At 41.0% G+C, this 21,875-nt stretch overlaps 1 protein-coding gene across 2 annotated transcripts in view; it reads right to left on the bottom strand.

Moving 5' to 3' along the window:
• Positions 1 to 21,875, bottom strand: part of COG5 (component of oligomeric golgi complex 5) — a 241,367-nt gene that overhangs the window by 65,086 nt on the left and 154,406 nt on the right. For both annotated transcript variants that reach the window (XM_061640367.1, XM_061640368.1), the window contains exons 12-14: positions 21,146 to 21,350; positions 19,159 to 19,320; positions 15,441 to 15,540 (exon numbers count right to left, since the gene is read on the bottom strand). In XM_061640367.1, coding sequence (XP_061496351.1) covers positions 15,441 to 15,540; positions 19,159 to 19,320; positions 21,146 to 21,350 — 467 coding nt within the window. The remainder of the gene's footprint in view (positions 1 to 15,440; positions 15,541 to 19,158; positions 19,321 to 21,145; positions 21,351 to 21,875) is intronic.

Genomic DNA, 21,875 nt, shown 5'->3' with positions numbered 1-21,875 from the left:
GTCTTGAAATTGGAAATTTCTTTAAATTGAAAATAATGCAATGTCCCACATAATAGCTAATTTTCTGATTAAGATTGTTCTGTGAGAGACCCAGTGATGTTGTTTCTGGGATGAGACTATTTAAAAGGATGCATGTTCTGAATACAATATCTGTACCATGCAGGAGGAAAGTTTCCACCTTCAATCTGGGGTCAGTGAAAGTTTGGTGCCATTCTACCTTTAACTCTTCCAGCATGAGTTTTATATTTGCATCAGAGCAGTTCAAACAGCCCTAGGTAGAATGGGCTGTAAATTTATATTTACATGTTAATATAAAATTGGCCAGTTACTCTCCTGACCAAGTATCTCAGAAGGTTCTTCCTTGTGATTTACTTCTTCTGGAGTAAAGGAAGTTGCTCTTGACTGTGTGAACTAACAGTTGCTTTGATCATTGATATATTTAACTTTTGACAATCTACAATGTTTACAATTCATCAATCCGTAATCTCCTATGACTATTATTAAATCGTAACTACTTGACTTCATATGACATTTAAATTGGTATTAAGGATTCCTTTTAATTTGTAAAATACTGAACTCCAATTCACACTATAATTGTTTACAACTCATAATGGCATATTTTGCCATCTTAAGCGCGCCAAGTCTTCAAATTAAATACAATATATGAAATAAACACTAAAAGATTTATCCCCAGACAAAAGGACTAATGACTTGGAGGCATTGATCTGTGGCTCAATTGCTGCCCTGCTGCTTATCTGAAGCTTTTCTGAAAATGCCACTTTTGTGTTGTTGTTGTTTACTGTTTGCAAGCTCATTTAATTTTATTTTTGTAGCAACTTGCAATACTGAACATTTAGACAAAAGGACAAGATTCATTTTCTTCAAGCTGTCAGACAAGTCCCACTTTAAGATACAACATGCATAATAGCTCATCTCTGATTTGTATACAGCTCAACGTATTGCTTCAATTAAAAAAAAAAACCAAACAATAAGGCCCACTCATAGTAATGCAACTTATGCCATGCTTCCTAACACCATTATTTCCATGTAAACCACCAGTAAAAATTCATCTAAATTACTCATTTAAAAAAAGCTGAAACTTGGCAGATAAAAGCCATTCTTTCTCCCCTGCATCATAGAAAAAAACCAGTTCCACAACCGGAGGAAAAAATATGCTAGATAGTAATCCACCCCAAGCAAGCTATGGATGGTTTGTGAGGCAAGTACTCCTGAAGTTAAGCCAGATGCAATGCAAGTCTAAGGGGTAATCCAAATACCTGGAACCAAGCGAATTCTGCACCTCTCACACAAATTGAATAGTTTTTCTAATGTACAGACTGAGGGCCGCTCCATACAGGGCCACCAAGAGGTGGCAGATGCATGGGGGCCATAGCATGCAGGAGACCCTGACGCTGAGCTTTCATTGAATGGAGAAAAAAATAAGCCTCTAACACTCCTATAGAAAGAAAGTTATGAAACAAAATGTACAGGTATCCTAAGAGATTTCTGTGAGGTGAGCCAATCTGGGTGCTCCTGCCTTTCAGTATTTTTTGCCAAAGAGTGAAGTCAGAGCTGTGAGTAATGAGTTATTTGGATACCAGGCAAAAGGAATCCCTGAGGTCCTAGAGATCTGTTGTTTTCACCTTCCCTTTACTGCAATTTTCCTGCTTCTGACTAATTTTCTAATCCTTGGAATCTGTGTAGTTTGCCCTTCCTTTTTTCCTACTCTGCTATGATGGGTTTCTACATCTCTACTCTGATGGGTTTGTCTGAGATCACATACTTCCTAGAAGCTATTTTCTGTAAATACTATTACACAATAAATGCAGGTGAAAGTCCCCCATCCTAGCAAATGGCAAATACAAAAATTTAAAACCAGTAGTGTGTGGGCAAATTCAGAAGTGCAGGGTACCTTCATGATAGTCATGCCTTGCCCCCTCACAGAAGTGCCCCCTTGCTTGCTTGCTCTCCATTGTCTTCTTTGCACTCCTCAGTCCTTCCTTCACATGCCTTTTCCTTCAACAAAAAATGTCCCTAGGAGCCAATCAGCATGAAAGGGAAGTGTGTTAACTGAGAAGAGTTTTCTCAATGGCTGACTCGCCTCCTTTCACTCCGATTGGCTCCAATTAGCAGGAAAGGACAAGGAAGCATGTTATAAGATTCTTCTCAGTGGCTAACACACTCTCTTTTTGTGCTGATTGGCTTTTAGGATACTGAAGACATAGGGACCAGACTTCCAAAGAAGTAAGGGGTCTAAGACCCCCCAAGACCCCGGACAACTATAACCCCAGTAAAAACTTTGCAAAGAGGCTTAGACATGTCTCCTCCTTGCAGGAGCTAAAGACCAGGCACTCATTACGACTTCACTGCATAGTTAACTTACAGTACAATGGTATACACAGCGGCGTCACTAGCGGGAGTGCGGGGGGGTGCGGACCTCCGGCATGCGCCCTCCCAGGGCATGGACAGGGGTGGCTGGTTTTGCATGCGCACACACACTCACCACACTCTCCAGGCTGGTGATGGAAGGCCCGTCCCGGCTTCACCGCCAGCAAGCGGGCACCTGCTGTCGGTCTCACCTGCCCACCTCCGAGGAGGAGTTGGCTGCGCCGATCCGGAGCGCTTCTCGGCGCAGACAGGCAGCTCTGGGTGTCACCCCCCTCAGGGTGTCACCCGGGTGCGGTCCGCACCCTCCGCACCCCAGTAGTGATGCCCCTGGATATACATGTCTATGCAGAAGTAAGTCTCTCTGTATTTTACTCAGAGAGTGGCTTACTCCCAGGAAAATGGGTACAGGATTGCAGCCTATGCTTGGGTTTAGGGCTGGAATTGTAGGAAAGCAGAGTTCATGTGCTTTCAACAGCTGCATAGGAGAAAGAAAGCCTTTTCTATTATGAAAATACAATTAGGGGAAAACTTCACCTGTACACATTCTGTCAGACATTTGTGACCACTGATTTGGTTCTGGGCCCTCTACTCCACCTGCAAAAGATGACAAAATCTGCATATGACACCATTTTTATGCAAATTTTGTTTATTATATGTATGTTCTCTTTTGCAAGTGGGTTGGAGGGCTCTACCCACATGCAGAGTACTGGGCCCAGAAAATCCTGTTAGCTTCATACATTGCTGCGAGGAACACTGGTGTCTCCCTTAGGTTTGGAATTTAAGGTAAGTGGATAGACGTTCACAAGAAGAATGTTTCTGTCCCCTCCTCTGTGCACCCCTTGAAAGGGGTTGAGGGTTCTTTCTGAACATTATGGGATAGGGCACAGGAGACTGCTGGGAAAGGGTAGGGGAATTGCCACAAATTGGGCAGATATCTGCCATATATTGTTAGTGAATCTGCCCTTCCCCAGCAATCCCCTGCACCCCATCCTTCATTCTTTAGGAGGTGTCAAGTGGGTGGGATATAGACAAATGTATAGGAACTCCTTATCTATAAAATATGGACTTACACTTTTGTATAAAAGCAAGATTATACCTTCACGTAACAAACATTTTGATTTGGTATATAATCTGGTATCATGCACAGTCATGACCACCTATCCCAGATGAAGGAAAAGCGAATTCGAGAAGGAACGAGTCAGTTTTCTGTTCTCTTATAGATCAACAAGAGACAGCCAGTGTGTCATAGTGGTTAAAGTGTTGGGCTATGACCTGGGAGACCAGGGTTCGAATCCCCACACAGCCATGAAGCTCACTGGGTGACCTTGGGCCAGTCACTGCCTCTCAGCCTCAGAGGAAGGAAATGGTAAACCCCCTCTGAAAACCCTATTCATAGGGTCGCCATAAGTCGGAATCGACTTGAAGGCAGTCCATTTCCAGTTTTCATAGATTAACAAAACAGTACAAGAAATATTATCTTGCATGCATCCAAATGCAGGCTACAGCGTTGTGCAGATTGATAGCTGAAACCAAAAGTGATCACACATTTTGCTGCCTATGCAGGATTCATCAACTCCAAAGCTGCTCTTAGTCTCTCATTGCAATGTTCTCCTTATATAAAGTGAATATATAACAGACTTTTCAGTGTGAGAGAAATAGTAAGCCTTTTTTTTTTAATGGCATCTAGAACACCATGCAGACTAAGGAAAAAGTTAAACACGGTTTCATGGAGGCTAAACAGCAGTGAACTTGAGAGAGAGAGTAATAACTTAATCGCCAGAAGAAATCTCCCTTTTACCATAGATCTTTTGGATTAAATCGTCATGGTCTACCTGCTTTCTTGGAAAATAGCCACATATACCAACAGAAAATACATACACATATATTCTTCAAAATATTCATTTTTGCACTCGTCAGATGATTAAGGCAAATATTTATCTCATACAAAAGAAGAGAAAGAAGCTAAAGAAAAGATATCAGTAATGAGATGGCTTAAGAAGTAATGTGACAAGATAACTTTTTACATTTATTTATTGTTTTTAGGGAAAATTAGGAAGGGTTTCTTGGACTAAAGGAAAGCATTCCTCTCTTCTAGACAACTAAATTTTCATGTTTTCAGCACATCTATGTGCAGCAGGTGGGCATGTTAGTGTATTTCAATCCACCCACATGGGAAGCTTAACAGAAATAGCATCAAAGTAAAAGAACACACAGTACTTATATTACCACTCACACACTGTGAGCTAACTGCAGACATAACTCAAAATGATGGATTTTTTTTTTAAGTGCAATCATTTGGGGAGCAGTCCTTCATTGACAAAGAGAAACTGAATTACTTATTTTCTTCATTCTGACTCTAATATAAAGCTTGCTTGCAATTTTTGCCACATTATGTAACAATTTTCTGATTAAATGTAGAAGACTGTTTTCTGAAAATTGCACTCTGACTAGCCTCTCATTTCAAAGACCTTGAGCCAGTGTGTTTACCTACACTATTAGGGTAACATTCCTAAGACTTAACATAATCAGAAGCTTCTCACAAACATGTAAGCTTTCCATCAACAGGGAGATTTTGCCATACAGGCACTTCCAACACATGACCCTCCAGCTCTGTTTATAAACCCCCTTTGACACTGTGCTGGGATAGCTGTAACACCATATTCTAATTGGATGGTATGAGAAGTCTTAGGCCATTCTCATAAGAATGATTAGGGTCATGCTCTCTGTAGATTTCTAGAACTTTATCCATGAACAAGAGAAACGTGTATAAATTAGCACCAGACTAGAAACAATATTTATTATTTGCTGTATCCAAGGAGTTGAGGGCAGCTTATATGGTCAGTTCCCCCTCTTCTGTCCTCACAACAACCCGATGAGGTAGGTTAAGCTGAAAGATACATAATGACTGGCCTCCCAAGTAAGCTTTCCCAATGAGCTTCATGGTCAAAATTCACTGACATACATCATATTTACAACTCAGTTCATTCTCTCACAAAGGGGAATGAATATAAGATCAAAGGCTTTTTTCTTCTTCTGCCATAATTGAGCTAATTTGAAATTCTTACATAAACGCTATTTGGAAATGAAAAAAAGTTGGCACCAAGAAAATAATCTGCAGCTTCTCTGCAACCAAAAAGAAGGAAGCTGCTATAGTCAGTCTGTTACCAAGGTATCCTCAGAGATAAATGACACACTTCATTTCCCAAACTTCCTCTGGCTTTCTTTATGAATTGTCCCTATCAATTGTGGATAGATGATGCATAAGCTCTGCAAGAATAATCCAAGTTGTCTGAGGGGCCAAAAAGTTGTTAGGCATTTAATATTTAATTTAATATTCGACTTATTAGTCGCTTATCTGGCTGAATTGTCAGCCACTCTAAGCGACGTACAAAGCAGAACATGTAAACATCAAAACATTAAGAGACTAACAACCCAAGGCAGCTTACACACACAAAAAATACAAATACAAAATACAAATAAAAACAATACAATTTACAAAAAAAAAAAATCAAACTAACGAAGTCTTAACATCTCTAAAAAAACAGGAACAGCAAACCAAAAGCATTCATCTTCCTGGTAAAAGGCAGTCCCCAGAAAAATGTCACTAAGAGCAGGGGTGAGGGGCAAGGAAGGTGGAAATGCTTGCCCCTTGATGGTCCCAGCCCAGTCTCATCCCTGCAGCAGCACGACTCAGCCTGCAGCTCCTCCTGATAAGGCCCAGGCAGAGGGGTGGGGCAAGGCAGGTGGAAATGCTTGCCCCTTGATGGTCCCAGCACAGTCTCATCCCTGCAGCAGCACAACTCAGCCTGTAGCTCCTCCTGATAAGGCCCAGGCAGAGGGGTGGGGCAAGGCAGGTGGAAATGCTTGCCCCTTGATGGTCCCAGCACAGTCTCATCCCTGCAGCCTACTACCTAGGATAAATTACTAAGGCTACAATCCATGTCTACTCAGAAGTAAACTCCACTGGGTTCAGTGGGACTTGCTCCCAGGTAAGTGTGTATTGGATTGCGGCTTAAGAGATGATAATTCATCTTTCAAGAAAATCTGCAGCGTTATCAAGCCATCGAATCAAATTAACACCTTTCCTCATGAAAACAACTTCACATTAATTTAAAAACAAAATGGAAGGAATTTATCATCACAATGTGTTTGTAATAAATTAGACGCCTTCTCATTCCTTATGTCCCACCATGACATTTTGGTAGTACCTTCTAAGGGAGAAGCTTGAACAAAGAGTATGTTGAGGTATTCTTGTGAAGGTTATTCCCTATCTGTGGAGCTTGCTTCTTCCAAAGATGATAGGTCTTCACCTACGGATGGTGGCTCTCTTTTCAAAAACTCCACCAGAACTGAGAGAGTATGTAGCTGCTCCACTTAAGAACATAAGAACATAAGAAGAGCCTGCTGGATCAGGCCAGTGGCCCATCTAGTCCAGCATCCTGTTCTCACAGTGGCCAACCAGGTGCCTGGGGGAAGCCCGCAAGCAGGACCCGAGTGCAAGAACACTCTCCCCTCCTGAGGCTTCCAGCAACTGGACCCCCAACTTCCTGGGGGTCTGTTTAACCAGAAACAAAACTAGAGTTCTACTTGCTACAGCAGACAGGAAAGAAGGGTGAGTGAAGAGACTGATGGAGCAGTGGGATGGAGCAGTGGGATGGGAGATGCAGCAGCTGAATACTAGCTCAGTGCTCTGGAGTGTTCAAAGACAGCCAGTGTGGCACTGAGGCTACAGTGTCAGATGTGGACTTGGGAGAGCAAGATTCAAAGCCCCACTCAGCCAAGAAGCTGGCTTGATGACCTTGGATCAGGCACTTTCTCTCCATGTAACCTACCTCTCAAGATGGCTGAGATGGTAATTGGTGGGTAGGTGGTAGCATGCATGATGCCTTGAGCTCCTTGGAAGAAAGGTGGCATAGAAATGTGATTAAATAAATACAATAAAATAAACAAGACACCATCTCTGAGTGAAGAGCCTATCCATAAGTGATGCAAGCCTTTTTATTTGGCTGGTGATGAGAAGGTTCTTTTAATTACAAAATAACTGCATATTTTAATATTGCATTACCAACTGTTTTAAAATGTAATTTATATATTCTGAGCATATAAGGGTGTGTATGGAAAGAGAAGAATAAGGAGAATGAGCTATTGTTGTTGTTGTTATGTGCCTTCAAGTTGATTACGACTTATGGCGACCTTATGAATCAGTGACCTCCAAGAGCATCTGTCAGATATTGTAAGTTCAGGTCTGCGGCTTCCTTTATGAAATCAACCCATCTCTTGTTTGGCCTTCCTCTTTTTCTACTCCTTTCTGTTTTTCCCAGCATTGTAGTCTTTTCTAGTGAATCATGTCTTCTCATGATGTGTCCAAAGTATGATAACATCAGTTTCATCATTTTAGCTTCTAGTGACAGTTCTGGTTTAATTTGTTCTAACACCCAATTATTTGTCTTTTTCGCAGTCCATGGTATCCACTAAACTCTCCTCCAACACCACATTTCAAATGAGTTGATTTTTCTCTTATCCACTTTTTTCATTGTCCAACTTTCACATCCATACATAGAGATCGGGAATACCATGGTCTGAATGATCCTGACTTTGGTGTTCAGTGATACATCTTTGCATTTGAGGACCTTTTCTAGTTCTCTCATAGCTGCCCTCCCCAGTCCTAGACTTCTTCTGATTTTTTGACTATTGTCTCCATTTTGGTTAATGACTGTGCTGAGGTATTGATAATCCTTAACAAGTTCAATGTCCTCATTGTCAACTGTAAACCTGCATAAATCTTCTGTTGTCATTACTTTAGTCTTTTTGACGTTCAGCTGTAGTCCTGCTTTTGTGCTTTCCTCTTTAACTTTCATCAGCATTTGTTTCAAATCATTAAAGATCCAAATCAGTTGGGGCTCTGAAAGGGACAGTCATCCACATTTCAATTGGCAACACCTCCCAATAAAGCTACGTGACAACCACCAGTTCATAGACTGGGAGGCATCAAGTAACTTGAGTGGTAACACTTTGTATCATCTCTGTTCTGTCATGGCAACCACTGTCTACATATAGAGTTAACTGACTGGCCAACTGAAGAAGAGGGCTATCCGCAGAGAAAGAAGTTAATGCTATGATTTTCAACAAGGCAACAGATCCACAGTAGGATGTCCCTCAAATTACATAGCAAGATAAGGGAAGTTTAAAATAATTGAGAGTGCAATCCTATACATGTCTACTCAAAAGTAAGCCTTATTGTGTACTTGTGTATAGATAGCAGCCCCAATGTACTATAATTTGGTTTACTTCTAAAGGAACAGAAAGTAAATGTTGGGCGGATAAAGTCTGCAGAATTCAGAACTATTTAAATGAGGGGCTTCTACAGCAATATTGAGGCACGTCAAGGAGACATTACAAAACTCAATAAGCAGGCAGCATAGTGTTGATAGGATTCATTTCTGACAAATGTATAATAAGTAAAAGCAGTTACAAAAAACGGCTAGGTTCTCAATTAAGCTTGCACACTCAGAATATAAGCGACAGGCTTAATTAAAAGAAGATCAATGAGCAACTGTGCTCAAATAAAATAATGTATTAGGATGTGCAAAGAACAAGTAAACTGGCATTAATATTTTAATCTGAAGACTTGCATGCTAGCTGCTATGTCACAGACACACACTGTATACACACAACTAATGAATAGCTCTGACAAAATAAATATTGCACTTCTGCACTGTCTTATATCACAAAAGGGCATATTGTTTAGGACAATGGAAGCTGCTTTATACTATGTCAGACCATTGGTCCATCTAGCCCAGTATTGTCAACACTAACTGGCAGTAGCTATCTGGGATTTCAGGCAGGAGCCTTTCCCAGCTCTCCCTGGAGATGCTAGGAATTGAATCTGCATCATTTTAAATGCAATTAAAAAGAATGTATTTCAAAATGGTAAGATATCCTGTTCTACATTTACCTAAGAATGTTATCACACAGCAGTTCATTTGGCCGCCAATATGTGGCTCTGTGAACTACAGCATGACAATAGACTTCTGAGAGCTGCTGGACCAGCAGAGAAGGAAGACGGAGACAGAGGGAAGTTAAAGAGAAGGGATGGATGGCTTTGGCGAGGGGTAAAGGGAGGGAGGGTGTGGCTTTGGCGACCTGTAAAGGGAAGAGGTGAGTGGTGAGAGGGGTTGGTGGGCAAGTTAAGTAAGCAGGGGTGCAGCCCCTAACATTTAAATATGCATGATGAAATATAGTGATAGCTTTTTGAAAAAAAGTAGATAAATTCATGAAATATAGATCTATCAATTGCTATAATAGCTAATTGGAGCTTCCATATACTGAGGAAGTATAAGTGAGTACCAGATCCTGGGAAATGTTGAAGGTTGCCAACATCATGTCCTGCTTAAAAGTATTTTAGAGGCATCTTGCTGACTGCTCACTGGGAAGATAATGCTGGACTATCCATAAGTGCCTACGAATATGTATCAATTTTGTGTGTGTGTGTGTGTGTCAAAGCAGAAAACAGCAAGAAAATATACAATATCCAAAATTTTAAATTAAATTAAATTAAAACATAAATTAAACCTCAAAACTTTAAAACCTCAGAAATTTAAACAAAGAAAATCAGAACATTTTTAAAACCTCAGAGAAGCATTCACATTGTAAAGGACTCCTGAAATAAAATGGTTTTAACCAGGCATCTGAAACTTAGCAGGGATGGTGCTTATCTGACTTCCAGTGGGAAGGGGTTCCACAGAGTTGGGCCCACAATACTGAAGGTATGACTTCTTGTTGACATGAGTCAGTGATCCATTTGGGACATACAGGGTAAGGCCATAAGGTATGCTGGGCCTAAGTTATTCAGGGTTTTGTACACTAGTATAAGAACCTTGAACCTAGCCTGGTAGCAGATGGGAAGCCAGTGCAAGTCTTGTAACACCAGTGTCATGTATTGGCGATAGTCTGTTCCCATCACCAGTCTAGCTGCAGCAGTCTGCAGTAGCTGAAGCTTCCACCCCAGACTCAAGGGCAGCCCTACATAAAGCGCATTGCAGTAATCCAGTCTTGCGTGCACCAGACATGCCACACACATTAGATATATTAACCTTAGAATCCACCCAGACCAGAACACAGACACATAAAACATAAGCATCTATTTACTTAAGGGACAAAACATCCAGAACAAGCCATTTTATACAGAATACTCCTAATATCCTAACCTAACATAAATTTTCTCCTTAACTATGCTAATTCTTCTACATATGCTTTCATGTTTCTCTCTTCTCATTCCCTCTTTCTCTGTCTCTGCCACAGAGGTGTCCAATGCAATATCAAACCCAGTGTTGTAGGATCAATTCCAGTTAATGTGGCCTGATGATGTGAACAAGATGTTTGCAGTGATGCGCCTGACCACCTGCTCATTAGATCCTTGTCCATCCTGTCTTATTAAAAGTAGCCAGAGTAGGGTGACTGAATGGGTCACAGGTGTAGTAAACACATCTTTGTGTGATGGTGTGATGCCTGCAGCCCTTGAAGTGGTGGTGGTGCATCCAATTCTTAAAGAGTGGACCCAATGGAGTGTAATAACTATAGCCCAGTCACCAACACCCCTTTCTTGGCAAAGGTGGTGGAGAAGGTGGTTGTAGAGCAATTCCTGGAATTCCTGGATGAGACTGATTATCTAGATCCATCACAATCTGGATGCAGACCTGGTTTCGGACCAGAATCAGCCTTGGTCGCCCTGATGAATGACCTTTATGATGACAGGAACAGAGGGAGTGCGACCTTGTTACTTCTGCTCAGTGGCATCTCTCAGTGGCATTTGATACCATTGACCATGGTATCCTCCTGGACCAACGCAGTGGGATGGGCACTGCAGGCACTGCATTACAGTGGTTCCACTCTTACCTTCAGGGTCGCATCCAGAGAATAACACTGGATAAGTGTTCCTCGGACTCCTGGCACTTGTGCTACGGGGTACTGCAGGGTACTATTCTCTCCCCAGTGCTATTCAACATCTATATGAAGCCATTGGGAGTGGTCATTAGGAGTTTTGGAGCAGGGTGATGTAGCTCTATCTCTCCATAACATCCTGAATCAGGAGAGGCTGTGAACACTCTAGATTGGTGTGTGAATGCTGTAATGGACTGGATGAGGGCCAATAAACTGTGCTTGAATCCTGGGAAGATGGAGGCTCTTTGGGTGGGTGGTTACCACATGTGGGAGATAGGCACATTACCTGTTCTGGATGGGCTCACACTCCATCTCAAGGACCAGGTCCATAGCCTAGGGATACTCCTGGATTCATCTTTGTCACTAGAAGCCCAAGTATCCTCTGTAGCTAGGAGTGCCTTTTACCAGCTTTGTCTGGTTCATCAGCTATGGCCGTGGACAGGGATAGCCTGACATCTGTAGTTCATGCATTGGTAACCTCAAGGCTGGATTACTGCAAGCATTCTATGTGGGGCTGTCCTTGGCCCTGGTTTGGAAGATCCAGCTGGTGCAAAATGCAGTGGCCAGATTGCTGACGAGGCACATGGCCAACAACATGTGACACCACTTTTAAAACATCTGCATTGGCTGTCCATGCACTACTGAGCCAAGTTCAAGGTCCTTGTATTAATTTACAAAGCACTGAATAATTTAGGTCCAGGGTATCTTAGTGACTGCCTGAACCCTTATATTCCAGATCGATCACTGAGATCATCTGCAGGAGCGGCTTTGATCATCCACGGCAAAGCTCATTTAACATCGATGCAAAATCGAACTTTTGGTATCATTGGCCCAGTTCTCTGGAATGCTCTGCCAACAGAGATTCAGCAGGCACCATATGTTTTAATTTTAAAGCGTCTGCTAAAAACCGTTCTGTTCTGGCAGGCTTATGCAGGCAATTAAGAAAATGCTTTTTTTGCAATAGCTGACCATTGTTTTTATTGTATTTTTAATGTTTTTATTCTATGTATGTTTTTTTAAGGTGTTGTAAACCGCTTTGATGTTTTTAATGAAACAGTGGTTTACAAATATTTTTATAAATAAAATAAACAAACACACTTGCCAAAGTATAATAAGACATGCCATGCAAAACCATAACCATTTCTATCACAGCAGAAAGGGCTAAACTTCGGGGGGAGGGTTCAATTTTTTAGCAGGTAATTCCTCAGGCACTATAAAAACTTGGTTATTTGTCATACACTTCAGTCTATTTTTACTGGGTTGAGTGTTTTTTGGTGCTTTTTTCTTTTTTGTGTTTGTTTACAATTTCTACTGTTTTATGTCTTGAGGTTTTAATTACTATTGGCACATTACCTTGAGTCGCTCTCAACAGCAAGACAGTTAATACATTTTAAAAATCAAAAAGTTAAAAATAAATGAGACAAGGAAACTGACTTGTCAGAGACTATAGTGCAAACGGGGGGGGGAAATACACAAATGCAACCAGAGGTGGCCAGGGACACTTCTACATATTTGATAAAGGTGTCATCTGTACAAGCCCATTTCCTGGATGCTGAAAGGTGTTGCTGTCACATACTTCAAAAATATCACTGATACAAAGCAAAACAGGCTTACTGGATAGAAGTATCCAGTTGGTGGCTGTTTTCAGACTTCCTATCTTAGATCACATTCATTGTTAAAGGCATTAAGTCCCTTCCCAGTTGAATACAGTGTGCAAAGCACACTGTAGTGTGGTTTGTAGGAAAGCTGGTGAATATGTCAAGTGTTTCTAGTTCCAGGATGAGTAAAAGCTATATGATTTTTTTCCTACCAAAGTTTCAGGATTCTCCCCACCCCCCGCCCTAAGTTTCTCAGGTTCTTCTTTCTGTGATGGCTAGAGTCACAACAGCTTTGAAGGCTTTCTATTTCATCACAGCTAGCCCTTCAGAACAGTGTCTTTGAATCAACTGATGTAATGCCAAAAAACACAACCGTTCCTGTCACTGTATTTTTACAATTTGTTTTGATTCTAAAACCACTGTCGCCTCTTTGAAAGCACATTTCTTTCTGAATCACACTCCTCACGACTCTGAAGACTGGGTGAAACATGCAGTATGAGACTCTTAGGGCCCTTAGGCCTTAGCAATTGTGGCTGTCATGCCTGCTTTTACAATTCACTGACAAATTTGTTCTGGCTTATCTTTAGAAATATTTTGCACTACACAAACTAAAGGCCACTTATTTAATTGTAAAATTTAATTTTACATGTTAAAATTTTGTTTTGAACTGTAAAACATGGGTAGCTAACATGGTGCCCTCCAGATACTATTGGACTTCAACTCCCATCATTCCTGACCATTGGCTATGCTGGAGTCCAACAACACTGGGAGTACTGTAGGCTCCCCACCTGTATTACAGGATACACTTTCAGGCTCATGTGCTGAGTTACAACCTCCATTGTCACTGCACCTGTAAGATTAATGAGAAGCACTGCAGGTGTTACTCCATTCCATACTATTCTTTCTACTAAAATCCTTCATGGTCCACAACTTTACAGTCGGGGCAGGAAGAGAACAGCTGATCTAGGCTAGAATACCCAACATGGTGCCTTCCAGATGATTTGAACCACAACTCCTAACAGTCTCAGCCAGAATACCCAATGGCCAAATAGGAATTGTAGTCCACAATATCTGGAGGAAACCATGTTGGCTGCCCCTGGCCTAGGCTGTCAAAAACTTCAATAAGAATAGGAGGAAGGAAAAGCCACTAGTTGACCTTCTTTTGGGGCCAAAGAAGATAGCAGGTAACTATCGCTCCCATCCTATAACAGAATTGGCAACCTGCTCAGAAGAGCATTCACTATCTTATAAAAATTAGCACAAGGAACCTTGCAATGAACTCTCTTGCAGCCAAAGAAGACAGATTGCACTGGTGTTGAAAAGAGCCTCTGCATGGGGGACTGTAACAACAGTCAGAACCAGTAGATGCTACATCATTCTGACATATTCTGTGTAAACCAGCCCGCAATTTGTTTAAAATTCTAAAATGTCACAGCAATATATCTTAACTTCTTTTGATTTAGTTTTCGGTTTCAGGACATTTAGTGCTCACTGCAGCCAATTTTTCAGGGGGTTTTTTCCTTCACAAACCTTGGGAATTAAAACATCAACAAACATATGACATTATAAGCTGTCTCATGAAAACCCAATTATCACGGAACAACTAATTGCAAGAGTTGTCAACCCTGATCATTTCACCACTAGCAAAATGCTTAACAAAGCAATCCTATGGGGGAGGGAAAATTTAATGCGGAGGAACCACCAAATCCAAATCCATGCCAGGGTCACCCTGCCACTGCCAGCATTTTCTCCCCTTCTTCTGTAAGCTGTTTACCCCCAGATTTTCCTCCCATTCAACTGCTCCAGGTCTGGCATGTTTTTTCCTTCATTGTGGGTGTGGGTGTGTCAGGGGAACTGATCTTCCCCAAGCACATACACTCCTTTTGCAGTTTCTGCTGTCAGAACATGGACAGTGGAACAACAAGGGTAGGGGAGCTGTCCATGCCCACAACAGGGAAGCTTGTTTATTTAATTATTACAATTATTTATATCCCATCTTTCAGGATATAGATCCTATCAAAGTGGCTTACAAGTAATATTCAATTACGTATTTTTAAAAATGCAATAAAAATACAACCCACACATGGCAAAAACAGAAATTTTAAAACTTTAGTGTGGTGTGATTATAAAATCCCTATGGAGGTGTGTGCTTTAATTCCACGGGACATTCCCATTATCTTGGTATTTAATTATGTTCTAATATCTTTGCCTAGAACAGGAGTCTTATGGTCTTTCGCAGTAAAGCCATCATGGGCAGACATCCCTCTCCACACATGAGCCTCCCTTTCTGGTAGCGGAGAGGGAAATCCACTATATCCTATACCCCCTGATATGCCTTCCAGGGAACAGGATTGCACCCTGAGTAATTCTGACCCAAACATTTTAAAGATGTAGAACTAGAAGCATTTAAAAGTTTTAGCTATTTAAATAGCACGGCTGTTTATAAGAAGTCGTTATGATGAAAAGCAACACATTTGTAGACTTAAAACAATTTCACAACTGAGAATTACTTACAAGCTGTTCAGACTTTACACCATGGAGTTGTATAGTCTTTGCCACGTTTTTTGATACTGCCAAGCTGAGATCTGGATCCACAGCAGCTACATTCAGCTCACTAGAAGAAAAATAAAGTAACAGTGACTTTAATAATGATACTTTATTTCAATTATTATTGCCATTTTAGTCCACAAACAAGGGAAAACCCACCTTTACTTCAAAATATCTTCACAACACACACTACATTAGGATAATGAATTTAAGTTCTCTAATTCTGTAGGAGATTATGCGCCATTCACAAAGTGACTTTCTTCTACACACAAGCAGCCACAGTTTATGCTTCTTGTTTGTGTTTCATTTATGATCTAGAGTTAGGGGTGAACACGGAGGTAGCCAGATTTCCTGATGATACCAAATTGTTCAGGGTGGTTAAACAAAATGGGATTATAAAGAGGTCCAAAAGGTCTCTACAAACTGGGTGAATGGACAGTAAAATGGCAAATGTAATTCAGTGTAAGCATGTGTAAAGTGATGCACCTTGGGCAAAGAGATCTAAATTATACATATATGCTCATGGGGTCTAAGCTGGCAAGACCTTGGGTGGCTAGTAGACAGCTCACTGAAGTTGCTGGACCATGTGTGGCAGCTTTGAAGAAGACAGTACCATGGTATGAATTATTCAGAAAGGGACTGAAAATAAAACTGAAACATTGTATAAAAGGGCTATTATACACATCTATGGTGCAACAGTTTTGGTCACATCGCTCAAAAGGATATTTTAAAGCTGAAAAAGGTTCAGAAAAGGGCAACCAAAATGATCACGGTTGTGGATCAACTCCCCTATGGGGAAAGGTTATAACAGTGGTTGGCCACTGTGAGAACAGGATGCTGGACTAGATGGGCCACTGGCCTGATCCAGCAGGCTCTTCTTATGTTCTTAAGGTGTCAATAGTATGCTGATGACGCTCCGCTCTATTTCTCTGTAACATCTGAATCAGGAGAGGCTGGGCAAGCTGTGGGCCGGTACCTGGATAAGGGCCAGTAAACCGAGTCTGAATCCTAGCAAGAAGGTGGTGCTGTGGATCGGTGGTTCCCAAGTTCAGATAATTAGTCAGTTGCCTGGTTTGGATGGGATCATACCCCCTCTGTAAGAGCAGGTTCATAGTCTGGGAGGATGCTCCTGGATCCATCTTTGTCACACACATCCAGGCAACCTCAGCAACTAGGAGTGCTTTTACCAGCATCGGCTGGTAAAACAGCTGTGGCCATTTCTGGACCAGGATAGCCTGACCACTGGTGTTCATGCACTGGTAACCTCCAGGCTGGATTACTGTAATGCACTTTATGTGGGGCTACCTTTGAAGTCGGTCCGGAAGCTGCAGCTGGTGCAAAATGCGGTGGCGAGACTGCTCACTGGGGCAGGATATCACCAACATGTCACCCCACTGCTGGAAAAATTGCACTGGCTGCCCATTAGCTACCAGGCCAAGTTCAAGGTTCTGGTTTTGGTGTACAAAGCCCTATACAGCTTGGGAACAGGATACCTGAAAGAACATCTTACCCCTTATATATCCAGTCAATCACTATACTCTGCAGGTGAGGGCCTCCTGCAGATACCATCTCATCTACAATCCCCAGAAAAGGGGCTGAATATTAAACCACTCTGGCCACTGGAGCTCTGTGAAGGGAATAGGAGTCTCCTAACAACTCTCAGCACCCTTTACTAACTACACTTCCCAGGATTCTTTGGGGGAAGCAATGACTAAAGTGAAATAAAGGTCTGGCATGGGTGTGGCCACCTGATTAGTCAAGCCAAACAGCTGTGAGTCTGGCTTTTAGAACACTATCAGTTGGTTCTTACTGAGCATGCCCAATGTTATAATAGACTTCAATGCTAAATTTCTTAAATTAATTAAAACCCAGCCAGGCATTTTTTTTAACTTTTAAACTGGAGCAAGGTCAGTAATAGGATTATAAGTGCTCTGTGAACATGGCTGATTTTTAATTAATTTCAACAAATTATGAGACCACTGACAGAAAAAAGTCCAACAGGTTTCTGGATTTTTTTCCTCTGGTTTTACCGTTTGAACTCTTGATTCTCTCTGACTGTTTTATGTATTGCCATGAAAACTTTGAGAGTTGTTAACCAAACATTTCTGAGTTCAGGACTATAAATTTTGTAAGGTTTCATTTTGAAATGTGCTTATGGGAAGCATCAGAATGGCATGAGGTGCTGTATATCTCTTCCCACATGTAGTTGCCTGGATATTGTGGTCATCAACTGAGGTCCTCCTTTCAGTACTCCCTCAGTCTGAGTTTGGGTACTCAGGGTATAAGGGAAAAGGCCTTTTCTGCAGTTGTAGAACATCCTCCCCAGAGAGGCTTGCCTACATTATTATGGTTTGGGCACCTGCAAAGAATATTTCAAATCTTTCGCTTGCCTTCTAAAATCTATTGTAACTTTACTAAAGTTTTAACAAACTATGGTGATAGGATATGTTTTACACCCATGAAGATGATTGATGGGTATCCTGGTCTTGATTCTATGAATGAATCTCTTTTCATCTCTGCTTCATTATTTTTGCTTCTATTTTATAATGTGCTATTATTTTTAGGATGTTTATTTTTATTTTATTGCATGTTTTTAGTTTTCATCTATTTAAAGTGGTTTGCCACCTTTACAACCTTTGTTATCAAGCGACTAGTAAGTGCAATAAATTAAATATTAAAACGAATCAAAGCTGGGTTTACACTTATATTCCTCAAAGCGATTACAGCTAAGGGCAATAACATTGTTTTTAAAGAACAGCATTATGCTCTCAATGCAGTTTGACCAGCATTTCCTGTTCCAAATTGGGGGCACAGTGATTTGTGTAATGATCAATACCAGACAAAAAGAGCTTATGCTATGGAGAAACAGGAGTCAAATTACTTCCTTTTTCTGCATCATTGTCTTTACACCCACATGGCTTATTTCAATTTAACAGCAGAAATTCAGAACTGTGTGTCACTTTAGATCAGCCTTTCCCAACCTGGTGCCTTGCAGTTATTACTGAATTACAATCCCCATCATTTCTGACCACTGGACATTCTGGTGGAGCTGAAGGGAGTTAAAGTCCAAAAAAGGACCAGGTTGGAGAAGGCTACTCTAGACTCTTCTTAGATCAGCATTATGTCTATGCTTTCATCTTCCTCGGGACATTGTGGCATATCCTGAGAGGAAGGATACATATTAAGAAACATTTTAGTTCTGCAAAACCCAAAGATACTGTACATTTTCCTCTAAACCCTCCCCACATTATTGGTTCACAATAACTGTCAGTTCACACAGACTGAACCATGCAGTGGTCTGGGGCTAACTTCTAAGCTTATGGCTGAAGTTCTTCCACTCACTCCCAGGCCAGTTTGGCCTTAGGCATCTTTCCCGCATACACTACCTTCTAATCCATGGCAAGAAACAACACTAGAAATACTCTTAAGCACATCAGAACAATTCCTCAAGGTAGTAAATATTAACATGTGAAAACTCAGGTCCAACAGACCAATCTGGGTTTTTCTCAGTTTGCACAATAAAAAATGCAAGAAATAAGCTCTGATTTAATTTCACTGCTAATTGCTTATATAATTAATGAGAAATCAATCATTTAGTAGTAATGAAATTTCATTTCCAAAAATTATAATTTAGGAAGAGGAGAAAAATCATATTACATATAATGTACCAAAATTTATTACAAACCTTGCGATGGTTTTGATGATGCTGTCAAGCTCATCAGTTGAAGGAGGATTGCGACCTCCAGGGGGAAAGACGAGGTTGATAGGGTCAAAGAGTCGAGATAATGACTTTGACAAGTAGGCAGCTTCATAAGGTTGCAAAGAGTCTTTCAGGGCTATTTCTGGACTGGGTAATGGAGGCAATTGGTTAAAATAACATATATGTCCTTTTTTAAAAACAAAACAAATAATGTAACAACACATTTGGGGCTGGACTAATCGCTGTTGCTTATACATACTGAAGGAACACAGTTCATATCTTCTCAGCTCTTACATAATATATTCGCAAGGTATGCAAATCCTTTAGAGTAATTTTTAGTGGAAAAATATACAAGGCAATCTAATCTAAATGCCAGAACCTACAAAGCAAGTATTTCTGCTTTCGGAGCAGGTACACTTAACTACGGCACGAATTGGTAGAAAAGTGTGTACTACTAGGGAATTAATCCTCCCCTTATACATACACGTAGCGAGCAATCTCTCTGAATCAAGGTATTCTTTTGAGATATTTAATGTTAAAAAAAACAGGAGGAAATTTCCTAACTAAAAATAAAGGTTGCTGTAGTTACATATGCCATACAGCATATGGTTGGTTTTTTTATATTATCAACTGCCCTGTGGTCTCTGAATAATAACAACAATAATTCAACCCCTAAAGGGGTATTAATGAATTGGTTCCAGCTTCTGCCCCAGAAGTGAAAAGCCCTTGAATCCATTACCCCTGCTCCTTATTACTGACCCACCCATAAGGACCCTTCAACCTGTACTTTTAGGAAGCACTGTTCCTCTTTAACAAGTCATAAACAGCTGTCAGGAATGTCAGGGCATTTCCTTAATTCTCCAATGAGTGTCTCAGATGGACCAGGACAGGAGACAGGGATCTTTATGAGATTTTTTTTTTTTAAGTTTTTTTCTGGGGACTTTAATGCAAAGAGCCAGTAGCCCTCCAGATGATGTTGAACTCCCATTATCCTCAATGAACATGACCAATGATCAGGGATGATTGGAGCTGTAAAACAACATCTGGAGGGCCACAAATTTCCCATCCCTGCTCTAATGGATACAATGGTCTCAAACAACTTTTCCTTCTGAACTTAGATCAAGAACTGACATAGGCCAGTCATCTTCTATATTTATAGAACCTAATACAGATTCAGGCACAAAGAGATGTTGCTTTGGAGAAGCTTAGTATGACGCAATTTGAAAACTCCAGGTATAGAGCATGTCAGAGCTGGCCCACTGATTCAAAATCTACTGGAGAGGTGGGCGCTCAAAACCACTTTTGGCATCAGTTTACTTTTGCTCAAACCAATGAACAATTTACAGTACGTGCCAGTGGAAGTAGATTCAGTGGCCCAGTTTGCACATCACAATAAACCATGGTTAACAATTTACCATGAACATGCTGATTTGGGCTATTTTTCTTCTCCCTGTTACCTCATGGTGGAAACAAACAAAGATCCCTGACTTAGCGTTATGTCCAAACCACATTTCAGAGTTTGTTTTGTTCCAACAAACCACGATCAGTAATCCAAGAACAAACCTTGGCTACAGATTGTGATTTGTTGGTAGTGAAACAAACTTCAATCCCCATTACAGACATAATGCTAAAACAGGGTTCATGATTTGTTTCTTCAAAGCACTGGTGAGGATAAACAAAATAGGTGAGATCAGAGCATTCATGGTAAATCAGTAACTGGGAGGAAGGGTGGGATAGAAATTTAATAAATAATAAATAACTATGGTTTACCATGATATGCAAACAAGGCCAATTGATTTATTTAAATGTAGGACCAATACAAAAATCATGCCTATATGCTGTAGAAAATGCCTCAGTTTGTGGAATGAAATAGTGTGTTGTGGTTCATTAAAATGTTAAAACAAAATAAACTGCATTGTAGGCAGGTGGGAACTATGGAGGCTGGAATTTTCTATCCTCTAATTACACATACTCATAATCCTGTTTCTTTTGCATGAATATGTCCTGGGTATCATCTTCAATCTGATGAAGTTCAGCAAAGTGTTCCACACTGCCATTGGTAATAAAATTTCTTTGAATATTTTCACTATATTGTTGAAGGCGCTTCCACAAATCATTATAGAGTCTCAGTAATTTAGGGTATTCGCCTTCAAAAGCTTGCTTCAAAAACATGGAAGCTGCAAGACAAAAGCCATAAATATTACTTGTATTTATCATATATCAGTTTCTGCAATACCAACAATTCTTGCCATTTAAAAGTAATGGAGTATGGAAATACGGTATTTACATAAATGTAGTGTTTATAACAGGGCCTATATGAATGACACTTTGCCAGGTCCAGCACTAACAGGTGGCCTAGCTGGGCACTGGCCAAGGGCCCTAGGCATTGAGAGGGGCCCCTGTTGCTGGGTGGGTGTAGCTCCCACTCTGTGATCTGCGCTAACTTAGGGTCACAGAGCATGCAGCCTGCGACTCGATGCTGGCGCAGATCGCAGAGCGGAAGCCACTCTCCCAGGCAACACCCTCTCTGCCACCAGCTAGCTATGTAACTTTCTGTGGCACCAAAGTGCCATGTCAGCCATTACCCAAGATGGAGATGAGGGCATCAATGTGCCTCCCACCATCTTGGGTGATTGGAGGCTTGCATGCATGACACACTAATCCACTGCTGCAGCTGGACCTATTTAAGCCCCCGGCAGCAG

The sequence above is a fragment of the Rhineura floridana genome, chromosome 8 (genome assembly GCF_030035675.1).
Source record: "Rhineura floridana isolate rRhiFlo1 chromosome 8, rRhiFlo1.hap2, whole genome shotgun sequence".
NCBI classification, from domain to species: Eukaryota; Metazoa; Chordata; class Lepidosauria; order Squamata; family Rhineuridae; genus Rhineura; species Rhineura floridana.
This window is presented reverse-complemented; position numbering and strand designations above follow the sequence as displayed.